General features: G+C 43.0%; 1 protein-coding gene across 2 annotated transcripts in view; it reads left to right on the forward strand.

The window, feature by feature from the left end:
- The window catches only part of ADAMTS17 (ADAM metallopeptidase with thrombospondin type 1 motif 17), a 268096-nt gene that overhangs the window by 168699 nt on the left and 83715 nt on the right, over window positions 1-15682 (forward strand). The window contains exons 15-16 of one of the 2 annotated variants that reach the window (XM_044980674.1): window positions 5686-5806; window positions 12407-12481. In XM_044980674.1, coding sequence (XP_044836609.1) covers window positions 5686-5806; window positions 12407-12481 — 196 coding nt within the window. The remainder of the gene's footprint in view (window positions 1-5685; window positions 5807-12406; window positions 12482-15682) is intronic. The other variant, XM_044980672.1, reaches the window with a different exon arrangement.

Here is a 15682-nt window from a genome sequence, read left to right on the forward strand (position 1 = left end):
TACTCTTTGGAGCTAGGCTTATCCTGCAAAGCATCCGTCTCTCATTCAGATGCACGTCATCCAGAAGAAGTGAGGATCACACTGAATCCCATTCTGGGGAGAAACTCTAGTGAATAAATAATTGTAGGCTGGGGGAACCGCTAAGTGGGTAGGTGATATGGACACACAAAGATGCATTCAATGGGTAAAGGTCAGTGTATCTAATTCAGAACAGAAAGGGCATTGCCCACCTACCCTACGCCGAGGGCAGCTCCATGACTGAAGCAAACTTTGAAGGTCCAGAAAATGTTGCTGATGGTGTGGCGGGAGCTGCGTTTACTTTCCCCACAGACAGAGGGTTTTTTTGTTGATTTCTACTCCTGTTTATAGCACCCCCATTTATTGTAAAACCCCAATGGAGGCGAAACGGAACAGACAGTAATGTTCAAACGAGCTATTAGAATAGCGTCCTTGGGTAGCTTCCATTCACGGATCACAGCAGAAGCCCATAACCCACTTCACTGGCTGCTGCTGTGCTTTCAGTAAAGAAACAAGACTTCTCTTAACCTCCAGTCTGACATCACCTACTCACCTGTGTACGTTCCTGTTTCATGTGTTCCATCCCTTGAACTATAAATGGACACTGGATATTGCGGAGAAAAGTTGGCGATGCACATGGGTCTGGCATAACCAGAATGTTCTGTACATGATTAATTTGCAGACTGGCACATGTTGCATCAATATTTATAGTTGGTCCATTGGGACAGCTCGTTTAGCTCAGCATCTGGGAAGCATTACAATTCTATGAACATACAGTGTCAGGTCTGACACTGGGTTGGGTGTACATAACAATAATAATTGTATTTATATAGCAAAACACACACACTCAGAGGCTTTTGCACAGCCATTCGAAATACAAATAAAATCATTGTTAAAACAATACCCAAATAATATGCAAACCAGACCACGTGCTTAGGAATCCAGATGATATGGTATCACTAAAAAGGAGAGGGGGAGGTTCCTATGTAAGGGCCAACAATGATTGAAACTGAAAATACCCCCCATCAAGTATATTTTCAGATGTTTAATTATTTAGAAAGAGGAGGAGGGAGTGGACCGAGATGCCTGCTCAAAGAGAATGAGTTCCATGCCATATGGCTCACTCAGCAAAGGCATAAGGAGTGATCGATTACTCCTCAGCATGGGGAGTGTCAAAGCACGAGATCCATGAGGAGTCTCATCAAGGGGCCTAATATAGCCAGATGCCCACCCCATAGTGCTTTAAGCCCCATTTTAAAATCAGCTGGCAACCGCTCCCATGTCAGGGCACTTTTTTTATAGGGGGCCTCCATCATATTCCCTGTACAAAGTGATGATAACAGTACCACAGCCACACCTCTGGCTTTCAACAACCAATTTGGGCAGGAGCCAGAACCACTGGGCGAAGTCCGGAGTCCATCACTTCAAGGAAGTCCTGTACTGTGCTGAGGTCAGCGTGCACCATGAAATCCCCAAGGGCAAGAATCCTGAGGGCTTCAAGAGCAGGGCTGATGCTGGAGAAGTCAGCCATGAGGTCTTCCAGATGAGCCGGTGTTATTTACACCAGCATTACCATCCATTTTTGTCCTCCCCCAACAATACAGAAGACAGCTAGATGCTTGAATACACTCTTCTCCAGCGGGGACCATCTTGTGCATTGCATAGAGAGTAAAAACATGCCAAAGTTACTTCCTTTCCTTTTTATTTCTCTCTCAGATTGATGGGATCATAGAGAATCCAGCCACAGTGAAATGAACCAGCAGTATGGTCCAGCCATCCAACCCTGGAGTGCTCCATAGTTTCTGTCAAAGCTTACGATACATGCTGCCAATTAAGAGCCCACTTCTGCAAACACCTTTGGGAGATTCTTCATTCCCATTTCTAGTGACATTGATTCTGTTTTGCTTCTTTTATTTTGTTTTTAAATGCAACAATAAGGGTGGATTTTTTTCAAAAGCACCTAAATGATTTAGGAGCAGAAATCCCATCAAGACTCAGTGTGACTTTTGCCTCTTTTAGCAATGCCACTCTAAATCCTTAACATAAGCCATTTCACAATCAAAAAGATTCAGTCCTCTTCTATTTGGGAAGCAGTTTGCAAGCATGGGGAAGGAAAAGCAAACAGCAAGGCCTCTAATATTCATACAGATGAAGAAAGTGCTTCTATGTTGTTTTTTCTCTTATAAAGTAATGAGAATGCAGAAATTTTCATTCTGAAGCCAAGAAAAGCTTTATGCTTTTTTAAAAAATTCTGCTTTTTCAGAAACCGTTTACAAGACCAAATCCCAAGTGGTTTGTGATTCCCAGGTGTAGCAGAGAATGTTTGTATCGTTGAGATGGCAGACGCTTTTCAAAGCTGCAAGAGGTTTGGGGCCACTTGCTACAGGACGATGCTTTGTATGTTGCACTGGTGAAGGAGGGAGCCGTTCGTTCGTCAGATCCTCCAGCAGGAGCCTGGTGGGAAGCAATGTGCTGTTTGACACATTCCTCTTTTCTGCATGAGTGAAAGACAGACCCCCTAAAATTACTTACTTTATCAGCTTTGCACTTTATGATGTGTTGGACATGCTCACTCCCACCCTCAGTGCTATCAGACCTGTGGAGCATACAAATCAAGAGGTGTCAGTGAAATCACAGCAAAATGAGGTAGTCAGTGTGTGGGGAAATGGTTTGCCTGTTGCCCAAGAAACACGATTTGCGTCCAGTAGAGCCTCTCCTCACCCTTTTTGTCAGTGGCCATGATGAAGCTGTTGTTGCACCTTTGTTTTTTTTGGGAGGTCTTGAGTGTGTCTCTAATGGATGTTGTCATTAACATGTGCGTCACATATGCCTTATACTGCAAGGTAACACCTAACCGTGTGTGTCCCGTGTTCTCTGATTTGCAGGGCAACTCATGCCATAAAAATGTGCCCGTTAGACTAGAGGTGGGTTGAGTTCCATCTGATAGTTTGTTGACTGTACTCCAGAGGTGGGATTTTCCTAAGCGGTCAACGTTGGCCTAACCCTGCTCCCGTTGAAGTTACTGGTTAAACACACAGAAATCCAGGTACATCCCTACTCCAAATGTGTTTCTGACATAGTGACAGCCTGGCTACTCTAAAGTCTCATCCTTTCCTTGACATGGCAGTACTTGTATGTGATGTAATTCACATCATAAACCCTCATCAGAAAGGTTCTGGGTCTGGGTGTAATTGATCATTCTGAAAAACAAAGTACCTCATCAGTTGTCCATTAAAAGAATTTCTCATGTTCCGCGTGTAGAGAAGAGTGAGGAGGGATTTGATAGCAGCCTTCAACTACCTGAAAGGGGGTTCCAAAGAGGATGGAGCTCGGCTGTTCTCCATGGTGGCAGATGACAGAACAAGGAGTGATGGTCTCAAGTTGCAGTGCGGGAGGTCTAGGTTGGATATTAGGAAAAACTATTTCACTAGGAGGGTGGTGAAGCACTGGAATGGGTTACCTAGGGAGGTAGTGGAAACTCCATCCTTAGAGGTTTTTAAGGCCCGGCTTGACCAAGCCCTGGCTGGGATGATTTAGTTGTTGTTGTTCCTGCTTTGAGAAGGGGTTGAACTAGATGACCTCCTGAGGTCTCTTCTAACCCTAATCTTCTATGATTCTTCTATGTAATTTGGTCAGCTGAGCTAGAATCAGCATGTCTATATTAATATCATTATGTACTTACTATATGAGATACATTGACATATCCAGGCGCATTAGATATTTATTTCACGATCCTACATGGCCTGACTCATACTTATGGGGCATTAATTAGGTAACATCCCTGTGTGGAAATTTGCCTTAAAAACATGAAAAGCACATAGCTGTCCCCTCCTTATCTTTACTTGGCTGTCCTACATCGTCCTCGTGGTTTAAGGTTTATGAAGGACCCCAGTGTAGATCTAGAATCTGGTCCTTTACATCCCTGTGTTGTTGATCCTCCTCTACAGTCCAGTGAACTGGTCTCATAACACTCGCAATAAAGTTGGTTGAAGTTGCTTGTGGTTGTTCAAATGCAGCTGGAAATATATGCCTGCCTGCCATCCTGCCAAGTTACAAGGGAAGCTGTATATCAGTCAAGGCTGTTGTGCTATCTATCATTATCACGTCCATGCAAGCAACAGCTTCCCGCAGCTCCCATTGGCCAGGAACGGCGAACCGGGAACGGCAAACCACAGCCACTGGAGCCGCTGGGAGCTGTGGGGGGCCATGCCTGCAGACAGTCAACGTAAACAAAATGTCTCTCGGCCCCCAGCTGATTACCCTGATGGGCCACGTGCCAAAAGTTGCCAACCCCTGACTTAGATTATGCCCAGGATTACCAGGCATCAGAAATTCTCTCCTGCCCCCATTCCTTCTCAGTCAGCAACAACCACCAGCGCTGTCTTTTCTGCCTTGGAGAAGCTCATATCTACATTGCATGCAGATCTGTCACTCAGTTCCAAACCAGACCTGCAAGGTGCCAAAACTCCAGTTTAAGAAGCACCTCACGGAGAAAGCAATGGACTCAGACTGGGGAGATCCCCCACCCTCCCAAGACCTCAGCCAGAGTCGTCAAGGAGCGTGCCTCCTGGCATGAGGTCTGAAGCCTCAAAGTCAGGGGTCCTTTGTCGGGGTTCCACCATGAGAGCAAGGATTAGGGAGAACACAGAATGTCCTAGTGTTTGCTTATGGGGTGAAATGGTAAAGATTTTTAGTGGTGACTATCACTACAATCCAAATGCCTTTTCAACTGAAGCATCGGGTTAAAAACTTAAATATTTTTAGGATCATTTAAGTGCAAAAAAAGTCAAAACGGAATACAGTGGGAGCATTGGCAAAATGTCACATCTGTGCATGCACACAGCAGTTTGCACTTACAGATCAGTGAACCTAAATTCTTGATACATTTACGGTGACCCTAAATTCTTGATAATGTAAATGTGGGTTTCTGGTGTTCAGTTAATGGGACCTGCTGAAAATGTGGAACTGTGCGCTAGCATCATGAGCCATTCAATTCAAATAGTGAAAATGTAATAGATGCTGAGTCCTCATTGCTGAATGTTAGTCTCCTTAGCGTGGTCCTGATACAAGGCCCATTGGCTTACGTGAGCAATAGATCAGGGCCTCAAGCATAATCTTGGAGGAACTTGTGGTTAAGGCATAAAACTGGAACTCAGGATACCTGGATTCTGTTGCTAGCTCCGCCTTAAGCTTCCAGTGTGAATCTGGCCAAGTCACTGAACCTCTCAGTGCCTTTCTTTTACCATTTTCAAAATGGGACTCATGGAATATACTTGTTTCACAAGGGTATTATGAAGGTTAATTAATATTTGTAAAGTTATTTGAGATCCTCACATGGAAGCTGCTATAAAATACAAAGTATCCTTGTAATCTGTTAATATTTAAACACGTTAGTGCAAATACACCAATGTGCTTTGGATAGCTAGGGTTTTATGATGCTGCTTACAACAGTGAAACTTTTTATAACTTGGTTTGTGCATATGCTATTGGATGAGTGTGTTTTGCTGACTAACCAATCCAATGCCATATTGACTGAATGCTCTCCTGACTCACAAGATTCTTTTCCTGTTCAGTTTTTCAACCAAATGTTATCCGTGGCTCAGCCCAGTTTAGAGACATTTTAGCCTTGCAAATGAAATAACAAGGGCCTCTGGTTGTTGTCATTAGAAAATCGGCTGCGATGGGATCATTGGCTCAGCTGCCAAAGAGGATCGTTGTGGAATCTGCAACGGAGATGGCAAAACCTGTAAAGTGGTGAAAGGAGACTTCAACCACACCAAGGGGATGGGTGAGTAGCATTCAGCAAAAGCGCTCTGCCTTCGTCTGAACTGCTTAGCATCTAGGAGTTAGAGAGCTAGCGACAACTCTTGTCCTTTAAAAGTAGGTGAGTCACACCATGTGGCGCCTGATCAAATAGCCTTTGTACATTTAAAAAAAGATTTGAAATTAATATTTGTAGAGGTTGATACACAGGGAGCATTATGGCTGGCCAGGAGATTCAGCACTCGCTGACACTGATATAAGTTGGGGTGAGAGTAGCTACAGTGTTTATAGTGGAATTACTCTAATTTACACTAGTATTTCTGACCCAATTTGTTGCCCAGAAGAAATCTGCAAAAATGTTTGAGACTGAATCAGTGACTAGCTGTACAAGAATAAGATGGTCAAGTCTTTAGTTACTAACGACGCCTAATCTTATCACTCAGTTTTTTCAGAATAAATGTTTAACCTATAAGAGTTCCTGCAAGGGTCCAATTCTGAGAGGTGATGAGTCCCTCTTGAGAAGGGGAGTTGAAGATGCACAGGGCTTCACAGGGTCAGGCCTGTTGGCGCTGTATAACACCTTTTGCCATTCAGTTTCCTTAACCATGTTCCAGTTTTATTAAAGAACTGGTTCAACGGTGGAATTCCATCTGCAGCCTGTTCCTGTTTGCCGAGATTGGCCATTGCCTCCTTACTGAGCTCAAAGAAGTCACACTGTGCAGTTCATGTTGAATGTTACAGGTACTTTTGATGTAAAATGAGAGAGAAATAATCATGATGATCATAATGTCTCCTCCTGTGGGAGGGACAATGATTTCAGCATTTAGACTGATTGCTCCTGTGTACATCCCGGATTCATATAATGCTCAGGATATCTCCACTTCAGCTAAACCAGGGGACCATGCGCTCTGAGAATTTATACTGACTTTATGCCAGCAACATAGAAGCATTGGAATAAGACTGTTTTCAGTCAAGGTCAAGCTATCCCCTCTGGCTTTGCACACCCATTGTGTGTGAATTAGCCCTTGTTCCTTAGTCACTGTTCCACACTTATGAGAGACCTGTTGCCTTTCATCCTGGACAAGCAAAGTGCGGGGAAAATTAGACTTAGGACCCAGAGGCCACTGCAGGAGGGAGGAAGTATTTAGGGAAAATGACTGATATTTAAATGAATGTTGCCATCTCCACATGTAGGGAAGCACAAGCAAAGCACATTCAACATGTGCTGTTTTGGGACTCAGTTGAGCAAAGCAGTTAAAGATGTCCTTGGAGCACGTGCTTGAGTTCCATTGAATTCATTATTAAAGTTAAGTGTGTGCTCTACTGCTTTGCTAAATCACGGCTTCAAAGCTGGTGCTCAGATTCTCTTTTCTAATTTCTGCTACCTCCTTCCCATACTTTATCTGTGAAGGCAGCTAAGATCCACCACCACCTCTGAGGTGCAGGTGGAATTGGCAAACTTCAGTAATACTTTCTGGAGTTCATTTGTGCACTTCCATTGTCAGGCCGATCTGTAGTATGATTTCCAGCTGCAGTTTTTACTGCTCTGACTGTTGTGTTCCATTTAGCTTCCAGCTGTTGGTAATGAGAAGTTTGTATCTTGGCTGTGCAAGACTAAGGAAAAGATTTGCCTTGGTTAACTTTGTTGGCATGCACTTGTACTTTGAGAGTAGGACTCTGAGAGCATGTCACAAAATATTGCACACAATTTCTGCAGTTAAAAAGGAACAGCATTGGTGGTATAATTGTGCTATACCTCCTATGTCTGTGTTGGAAATAAGGACATAAGAATATAACATAAGAACGGCCGTACTGGGTCAGCCCAAAGGTCCATCTAGCCCAATATCCTGTCTACCGACAGTGGCCAATGCCAGGTGCCCCAGAGGGAATGAACCTAACAGGCAATGATCAAGTGATCTCTCTCCTGCCATCCATCTCCACCCTCTGACGAACAGAGGCTAGGGACACCATTCCTTACCCATCCTGGCTAATAGCCATTAATGGACTTAACCTCCATGAATTTATCCAGTTCTCTTTTAAACCCTGTTATAGTCCTAGCCTTCACAACCTCCTCAGGCAAGGAGTTCCACAAGCTGACTGTGCGCTGTGTGAAGAAGAACTTCCTTTTATTTGTTTTAAACCTGCTGCCTATTAATTTCATTTGGTGGCCCCTAGTTCTTGTATTATGGGAACAAGTAAATAACTTTTCCTTATTTACTTTGTCCACATCACTCATGATTTTATATACCTCGGTCATATCCCCCCTTAGTCTCCTCTTTTCCAAGCTGAAAAGTCCTAGCCTGTTTAATGTCTCCTCATATGGGACCCATTCCAAACCCCTAATCATTTTAGTTGCCCTTCTCTGAACCTTTTCTAATGCCAGTATATCTTTTTTTGAGATGAGGAGACCACATCTGTACGCAGTTTTCAAGATGTGGGCGTACCATCAATTTATATAAGGGCAGTAAGATACTCTCCGTCTTATTCTCTGTCCCCTTTTTAATGATTCCTAACATCCTGTTTGCTTTTTTGAATGCTGCTGCACACTGCGTGGACGTCTTCAGAGAACGATCCACAGTGACTCCAAGATCTTTTTCCTGATTAGTTTTAACTAAATTAGCCCTCATCATATTGTATGTATAGCTGGGGTTATTTTTTCCGGTGTGCATTACTTTACATTTATCCACATTAAATTCCATTTGCCATTTTGTTGCCCAGTCACTTAGTTTTGTGAGATCTTTTTGAAGTTCTTCTTCACAGTCTGCTTTGGTTTTAACTATCTTGAGCAGTTTAGTATCATCTGCAAACTTTGTCACCTCACTGTTTACCCCTTTCTCCAGATCATTTATGAATAAGTTGAATAGGATTAGTCCTAGGACTGACTCTTGGGGAACACTGCTAGTTACCCCTCTCCATTCTGAGAATTTACCATTTATTCCTACCCTTTGTTCCCTGTCTTTTAACCAGTTCTCAATCCATGAAAGGACCTTCCCTTTTATCCCATGACAACTTAATTTACGTAAGAGCCTTTGGTGAGGGATCTTGTCAAAGGCTTTCTGGAAATCTAAGTATACTATGTCCACTGGATCCCCCTTGTCCACAGTTGTTGACCCCTTCCAAGAACTCTAATAGATTAGTAAGACACAATTTCCCTTTACAGAAACCATGTTGACTTTTGCCCAACAATTTCTGTTCTTCTATGTGTCTGGCAATTTTATTCTTTACTATTGTTTCAACTGATTTGCCCGGTACTGATGTTAGACTTACTGGTCTGTAATTGCTGGGATCACTTCTAGAGCCTTTTTAAAATATTGGCGTTACATTAGCTATCTTCCAGTTATTGGGTACAGAAGCTGATTTAAAGGACGGGTTACAAACCATAGTTAATAGTTCCGCAATTTCACATTTGAGTTATTTTAGAACTCTTGGGTGAATGCCATCTGGTCCCAGTGACATGTTACTGTTAAGTTTATCAATTAATTCCAAAATCTCCTACAAAAGCCAGCTCAGGTTTGGGAATCTCCCTAACATCCTCAGCCATGAAGACTGAAGCAAAGAATCCATTTAGTTTATCGTCTTTAAGTGCTCTTTTTGTATCTCGATCATCCAGGGGCCCCACTGGTTGTTTAGCAGGCTTCCCGCTTCTGATGTACTTAAAAAACATTTTGTTATTACCTTTGGAGTTTTTGGCTAGCTATTCTTCAGACTCCTCTTTGGCTTTTCATATTACATTTTTACTGTTTGTGCTCCTTTCTATTTACCTCACTAGGATTTGACTTCCACTTTTTAAAAGATGCCTTTTTATCTCTCACTGCTTCTTTTACATGGTTGTTAAGCCACGGTGACTCTTTTTTTTTTTTTTTAGTTCTTTTACTGTGTTTTTTAATTTGGGGTATACATTTAAGTTGGGCCTCTATTATGGTGTCTTTGAAAAGTGTCCATGCAGCTTGCAGGGATTTCACTTTAGTCCCTGTACCTTTTAATTTCTGTTTAACTAACCCCCTCATTTTTGCATAGTTCCCGTTTTTGAAATTAAATGCCACAGTGTTGGGCTGTTGAGATGTTCTTCCCACCTGCTATAGTTAACTCTTGGACCAGGTCCTGCGCTCCACTCAGGACTAAATCGAGAGTTGCCTCTCTCTTGTGGGTTCCCATACCAGCTGCTCCAAGGAGCAGTCATTTAAAGTATCGAGAAATTTTGTCTCTGCATTTCATCCTGAGGTGACATGTTCCCAGTCAATATGGGGATAATTGAAATCCCCCACTGTTATTGAGTTCTTTATTTTGATAGCCTCTCTAAACTCCATTAGCATTTCATCATCACTGTCTTGGTCAGGTGGTCAATAATAGCTCCCTAATGTTATATTCTTATTAGAGCAGTGTTTCTCAAACTGGGGCCACCGCTTGTGTAGGGAAAGCCCCTGGCAGGCCGGACCGGGCCGGTTTGTTTACCTCCCCCGTCCGCAGGTCCGGCCAATCACGGCTTCCACTGGCCGTGGTTCGCCGCTTCAGGCCAATGGGAGCTGCTGGAAGCGGCGGCCAGTACATTTTCTTTCACATATACTCCTCCCCTCCCCCCCCACGACCTGTTCTGTCCTTCCGATACATTTTGTACCCCAGAATGATTGTGTCCCATTGATTGTCCTCAGTCCACCAGGTTTCTGTGATGCCTATTATATCAATATCCTCCTTTATCACAAGGCACTGTAGTTCACCTATGTTATTGATTAGACTTCTAGCATTTATGTACAAGCACTTTAAAAACTTGTCACTGTTTATTTGTCTGCCCATTTCTGATGTGTCTGATTCTTTTTTATGTGATTGTTTCTCGTCTGTTCTGGCTCTTACATTATCCTCTTCCATCCTCTCCTCCTGACTAAAACCTAGAGAATCTCTATCAATAGACTCTCCCCTAAGAGAAGTCTCTGTCCAATCCACGTGCTCCTCTGCAGCAGTCAGCTTCCCCCCATCTCCTAGTTTAAAAACTGCTCTGCAGCTTTTTTAGTGTTAAGTGCGGGCATTCTGGTTCCACTTTGGTTTAGGTGGAACCCATCTCTCCTGTATAGGCTCCCCCCATCCCAAAAGTTTGTATGTTACATTACTAAATCTATAGCTGATGCCAGTGGTGAAACCACTGCTCCATCTTCTACAGCAGTTCCTGATCTGAATATCAACAAATGTATGTCTAGTTTACAGTTTCACTGCTTCTCTAATGTCTCCTGCAGGAAATGGGAATTGCGCCCTGGTCATTTTAGTTGGGAAAAACATTCTCCATTTCTGTAGTAGCAGTGCTAGCTGGAAATAATTGTATCTCATAGATGTTTTTGAAGGGAAACCTATCTTTGTTGTTTACGGATCAAAATCACCATGAATCATCATGCAACAAAAAGACTTGACCCAGATAGATGACAAAGTTCTGGGTGCCTGCCAGAATTTGAAAGTGGTATATGCCTGTTTTCAGTTAGGTGGGCTGCTCTCAATGCATTCAGTGACTTTTCCCCATGGCAGATCTGTAGGAGCTGAACATTCTCTGCTGATTGTCAACCAGATGAGTACAGCAGGGATTCCTCCATCTCTAGAGACACTAGGTAATCAAAATAGGATGACAGGGCAGATGCGACAGTACCCAGATGGTATGTCGGTCATCAGTATTATAATGTACAAGCCTTTATTGCACCCTCATTCTTTACTGAATATCTGGAGCCAGATGAGAGAGAGACGCATCAATCCTATCTAAAATGTTGCTTCACCATTCAAAATACTTCGTTTGTCCATCTTACATAGTTGTATTAATAAGGATTTTTCCAGCCATTATTCTATGTCCTGACACATAGATTAGCTATAGGGTTTTTTTCTGAAAAATAGTAGATTAAAACACTATGTGAAAAATAACCCGAAATAGTTTTGCTATTTATTCTCTCTCTGCTTTTACACTTCTCTCAGCATAGACAGTGAAATTACACATGTTGGTTTCACTTATTTTTCCAGACCCCTTTTCCACGTACATGTTATGCCCTGTGAGTTAACCTGTGGTGTTCAATGGGACTTTTCATGTGCATAAGTGTTTTGCAGGACCAGGACCTTAGTCAGTTTCACGTTCTATGTCTCATGCACTGGCACAAAACTGCAGTGTTCAGGTTGCAAACCCCACAAGGAAACATGTATTTGTTTAAGAAAAAAATCTGTGGATTTTCTTTAAAAAATCAACATTTTAATAATGTTTAAAATCCAAGATTTTACAAAGCCTAAATTTCGGGCCAAAGGCGATTTAAGCTGCATGAGTCACAATAGCAGAATCAGGGCCTGGATGTTGAAATCATTACCAAAGAGAATGGCAGATCCCCCATTGACTTGCTTTGATTAGGGTCAAGCCCAAAGCCCCTGTGTTAAGTGTGTCGATTTATGATTTCAGAAGAGAATAGCTGTGAAATGTCAAGACGTTGGTTGTTAAGAAGTATCAGTTTGAGAATTGCACCTACAACGTTTGGGCCAGATCCTGCAGCTGCTGTGCACGTGGGACTCCACTGACTGCAGGATCGGTCCCTGTATGTCCTGTGATTGCAAACCATGCTGTCGAGCTCTATTAACTGGACTAAACCCATGCCAACTCCTTTCTGTTTCTCAGTAACCAATAGTCATTGTAAGAAGGTTTCCACGTGTGTGATGGCAAAGGCAAAGGCTGTTCCCAAGTGTTTCTCGTGTAAGATGCCTGAATGCTGTGTGTGGTGTCATTGGGTAGCTGGTGTTGGTTTTCTGTCCTCCTCCTCCTGGTTGGATTGGGTGGGGAGACTGCATCGTATAAAAAGCCATGGATACCCTTTAAAGCCTTCTACATTCAGCATGACTAGCCTGAACTGGAGAGACAGCACGTGGGTCCTTGGCCTTTTAAAGGAGCTGCCTAGCCACCAGAATACCATGTTTGTCAGCCCATTATCCAGTTCTGCCTCTGTTTCTTCTCTTCCAGCCCATCTCTGTAGTGCCAGAGTTTTCAGAGTTTCTGCACACTGGATACCTGTCTCAGTACTATAGCTGTTGGTCCTTCTGTTCCCCCCACCCCCCCAAAAGCACAAACTTTGTTTTAAAATTCATCTCTGACCTTCTGACATCATCCCCAAATAGTGTTCAGAATTATGTTCTGCACTTACGCCAGATCCTCAGTAATGTAAACTGGAAGCCAATGGAGTTATGCTGATTTACACCAGCTAACAGTCTGGCCCTTCCCTTCCTCCTTGTAAGATTCCCATCCAGACTCCAATGCCATACAGCTAATGCTTAGAGACCTGCCACATGAGTCATTTTTTCATGTGTGCATCTATATTGCTCTTCCCTGGCCATGTGAAGATTTGAATGGATGCCCTCTGTCTTGTGACCCAAAAGAGAAGCTGCAGTTGTTTGGCTTATGTTTTAAGTCAGTACTCCAGATGGCGGGAAATAATTAAATGAACTAGGCAAATTGCTATAACAATAACTTTTCTTCATGAGCAGTTTCTGTTTTTAATATGGTGAAGAAATCAAACACTTGATGCCAAATTTTAACCTGGACAGTAGTGCATTTAAAATAAAAAGAAAATTGAGAGCTGGTGCTTTAAGCCTGGGAATGTTCTTCTCTCAGCACATGCAAGAAAATTCTGTTAATAGGATACATGGGCAGGTGATGAGAGGCAGACAGAAACACAGGGCAGTGGGTGACTTACCAGCCGGCTGTCCTTTATAGGAATCATTACCACCAAATTGATATTCGATAGCAATATCAGGAGGCTTTGAAATCTGTCCATGGCTTCACGATGAAATGATTTTCCTCCAGGCTAGCTACCCCATGGCTGGAAGTAAACAGTGGTGGGTAGGTCCTGTGTGGGTAGGTAACTGCAATTGGTAATCACCAGGATTCTCATGCATGCAAGAAGATAAACTAGTCAATTGTCTCTTATTTTCTGATCAGCAACAAGCATTACATTCCGTACAAAAACTAGCTAGAGGGACAGTGGATTGCAGAGAGGATCAGTAATGAGAGTGCAGAGGTTGTCACCTGTAGACCGACAGTTGGAATTCAGCCCCGACCGATGGTGAGGGCAAGTCATGAGCATCTTCTGACTGCTCAAAAAACGAGCTCTTAAGTCTGAGTCCTATGTCTCATGGATACGTTTCCACAGCACCCCCACAGTAAATACTGATTGGCACTCTTGGCAATGGGAGCAAGGACTGAAAGAGCCATGGAGACTGCCCTTGCCACCCCAGGACAGTGGGGATGTCTGTGCTGTACGTGTTCAGCAGATAGATAGAGGAGTCCAGTCTTTACAGCTCTCAATTTGGGACCTTGCAGCAGGACATCATCTAAAAGTTGGGATAGTGCAGGGGTGTGGGATTTGTTCTACCCATACTGTGATATACCCCCCGGTAGGAAGATACAAAGGTACATTGCATAGAGATCAGCACTTGCAGCCATGGGGTAACATCTCCTCTATCTGAGAATTCGTCCTCCAGTAACATCCAAATCCGTTTTGTAGTGATTCAGTTCCACGTTGAAATTTGTGCTAACCTCTCTCTCCTCTCTGGGACTAATAACCCTGCCTAACAGTGGGTTCTCCTGTTTGAGCCTGCTTTCCTCTTGCAAATCTCTCCAGTGTTTAAGTGAAGATACAGTAGCCACCATACATGTATTAATCTGCTTGATGACAAAGCCACCTCTTTGTTCTGGTGTCTCTCCTAATACAAGTTCACCATATAACTTGTATCTAGGACTCACTTCAGTCACGGCCTTATGTTCCTGGGACAGTGATGTAACACAGATTATCCAGAAAGATTGTTGCATGCCAAAATAGCTGTTCCCAAGGTGGAGTACAGTACATACAGCTCTAGAAATGACCAAATAATGAAATTCTCCAGTTATGCTTTCCAACCTTTATCTTAAAAGTCTGACTTTTGGATGAAGTAACTAGAACCACTCCCTGATTGTTGCCAGATCTCATCAGTCTTTACACAGCTCCTCACCTAAACAGAATTTGAACTCAAACTTGCAGACCCCAGCATTGCAAACAGTTACCCCCAAGTTACCTAACAGATCTTTGACAGTTTTTTTACTCTGGACCAACAGTGAGCTTTCTGTTGTGATTAATATTTAATGCTTGATAATCTTTCTGGGAATCTGCAGTTTACAATTTGTGATAGAAAACATGCCTTGAAAATGATGGGGCTGTTTTTAAGGGGCAACATTCTCCAATATTGGGATTATAATCCCTTGAGCAACAGCATGTCACTAGCTCTAAAGCCCAGCTGGGAGCAATCTGAGTTTATATTTGTGGTGAGTTTGCATGTAAGGTGTATTTAGTGCACTTGCAGTAGGATTTTGACCACTGATTTACACAGTATTGCTGGCTAAGAGCTACAGACGCTTTCTATGGGACATGCCCAAGGAACCTACTCTGTCCCCTGAAAGAACATTTCAAAACTACGCAAGCATAGACTATGTGGTTCCCTAAAGAAAACAAAATGTTAATAGTTGGTTCTGTGTCACCCGATCTCAGAGAGCGAGTACAGTAAGGTGTTTTTTGTTTGTTTGTTTTTTATTCAGGAGCTGTGAATACAACCCCTGGTGCCATCAGTCAGGATTAGAAATTACATGAGGAGAAAAATCGGGTATCAGACCAAACTAAATAGTCTCCAGAACTAATACTCTGTTAATAGCTTAAACTCAGCTATTTACCATTTCAAAAGTAATGTACAAGACAGCGTTTCCACACGGTATTTTCTCACACCTCAGTGGTGACATGAGAGCATATTTGTGGCACTAGCAGAACCTCAAGAGTAATGCCTCTCGCACCACAAAAACATCGGGACACGGGCCAGGATACCACTGCCTCAGGGGTCTGCTGTGAAGCCCAGTGAAATCAATGAGAGCCTTTCC

Source organism: Mauremys mutica, chromosome 11, assembly GCF_020497125.1.
Source record: "Mauremys mutica isolate MM-2020 ecotype Southern chromosome 11, ASM2049712v1, whole genome shotgun sequence".
NCBI lineage: Eukaryota > Metazoa > Chordata > Testudines > Geoemydidae > Mauremys > Mauremys mutica.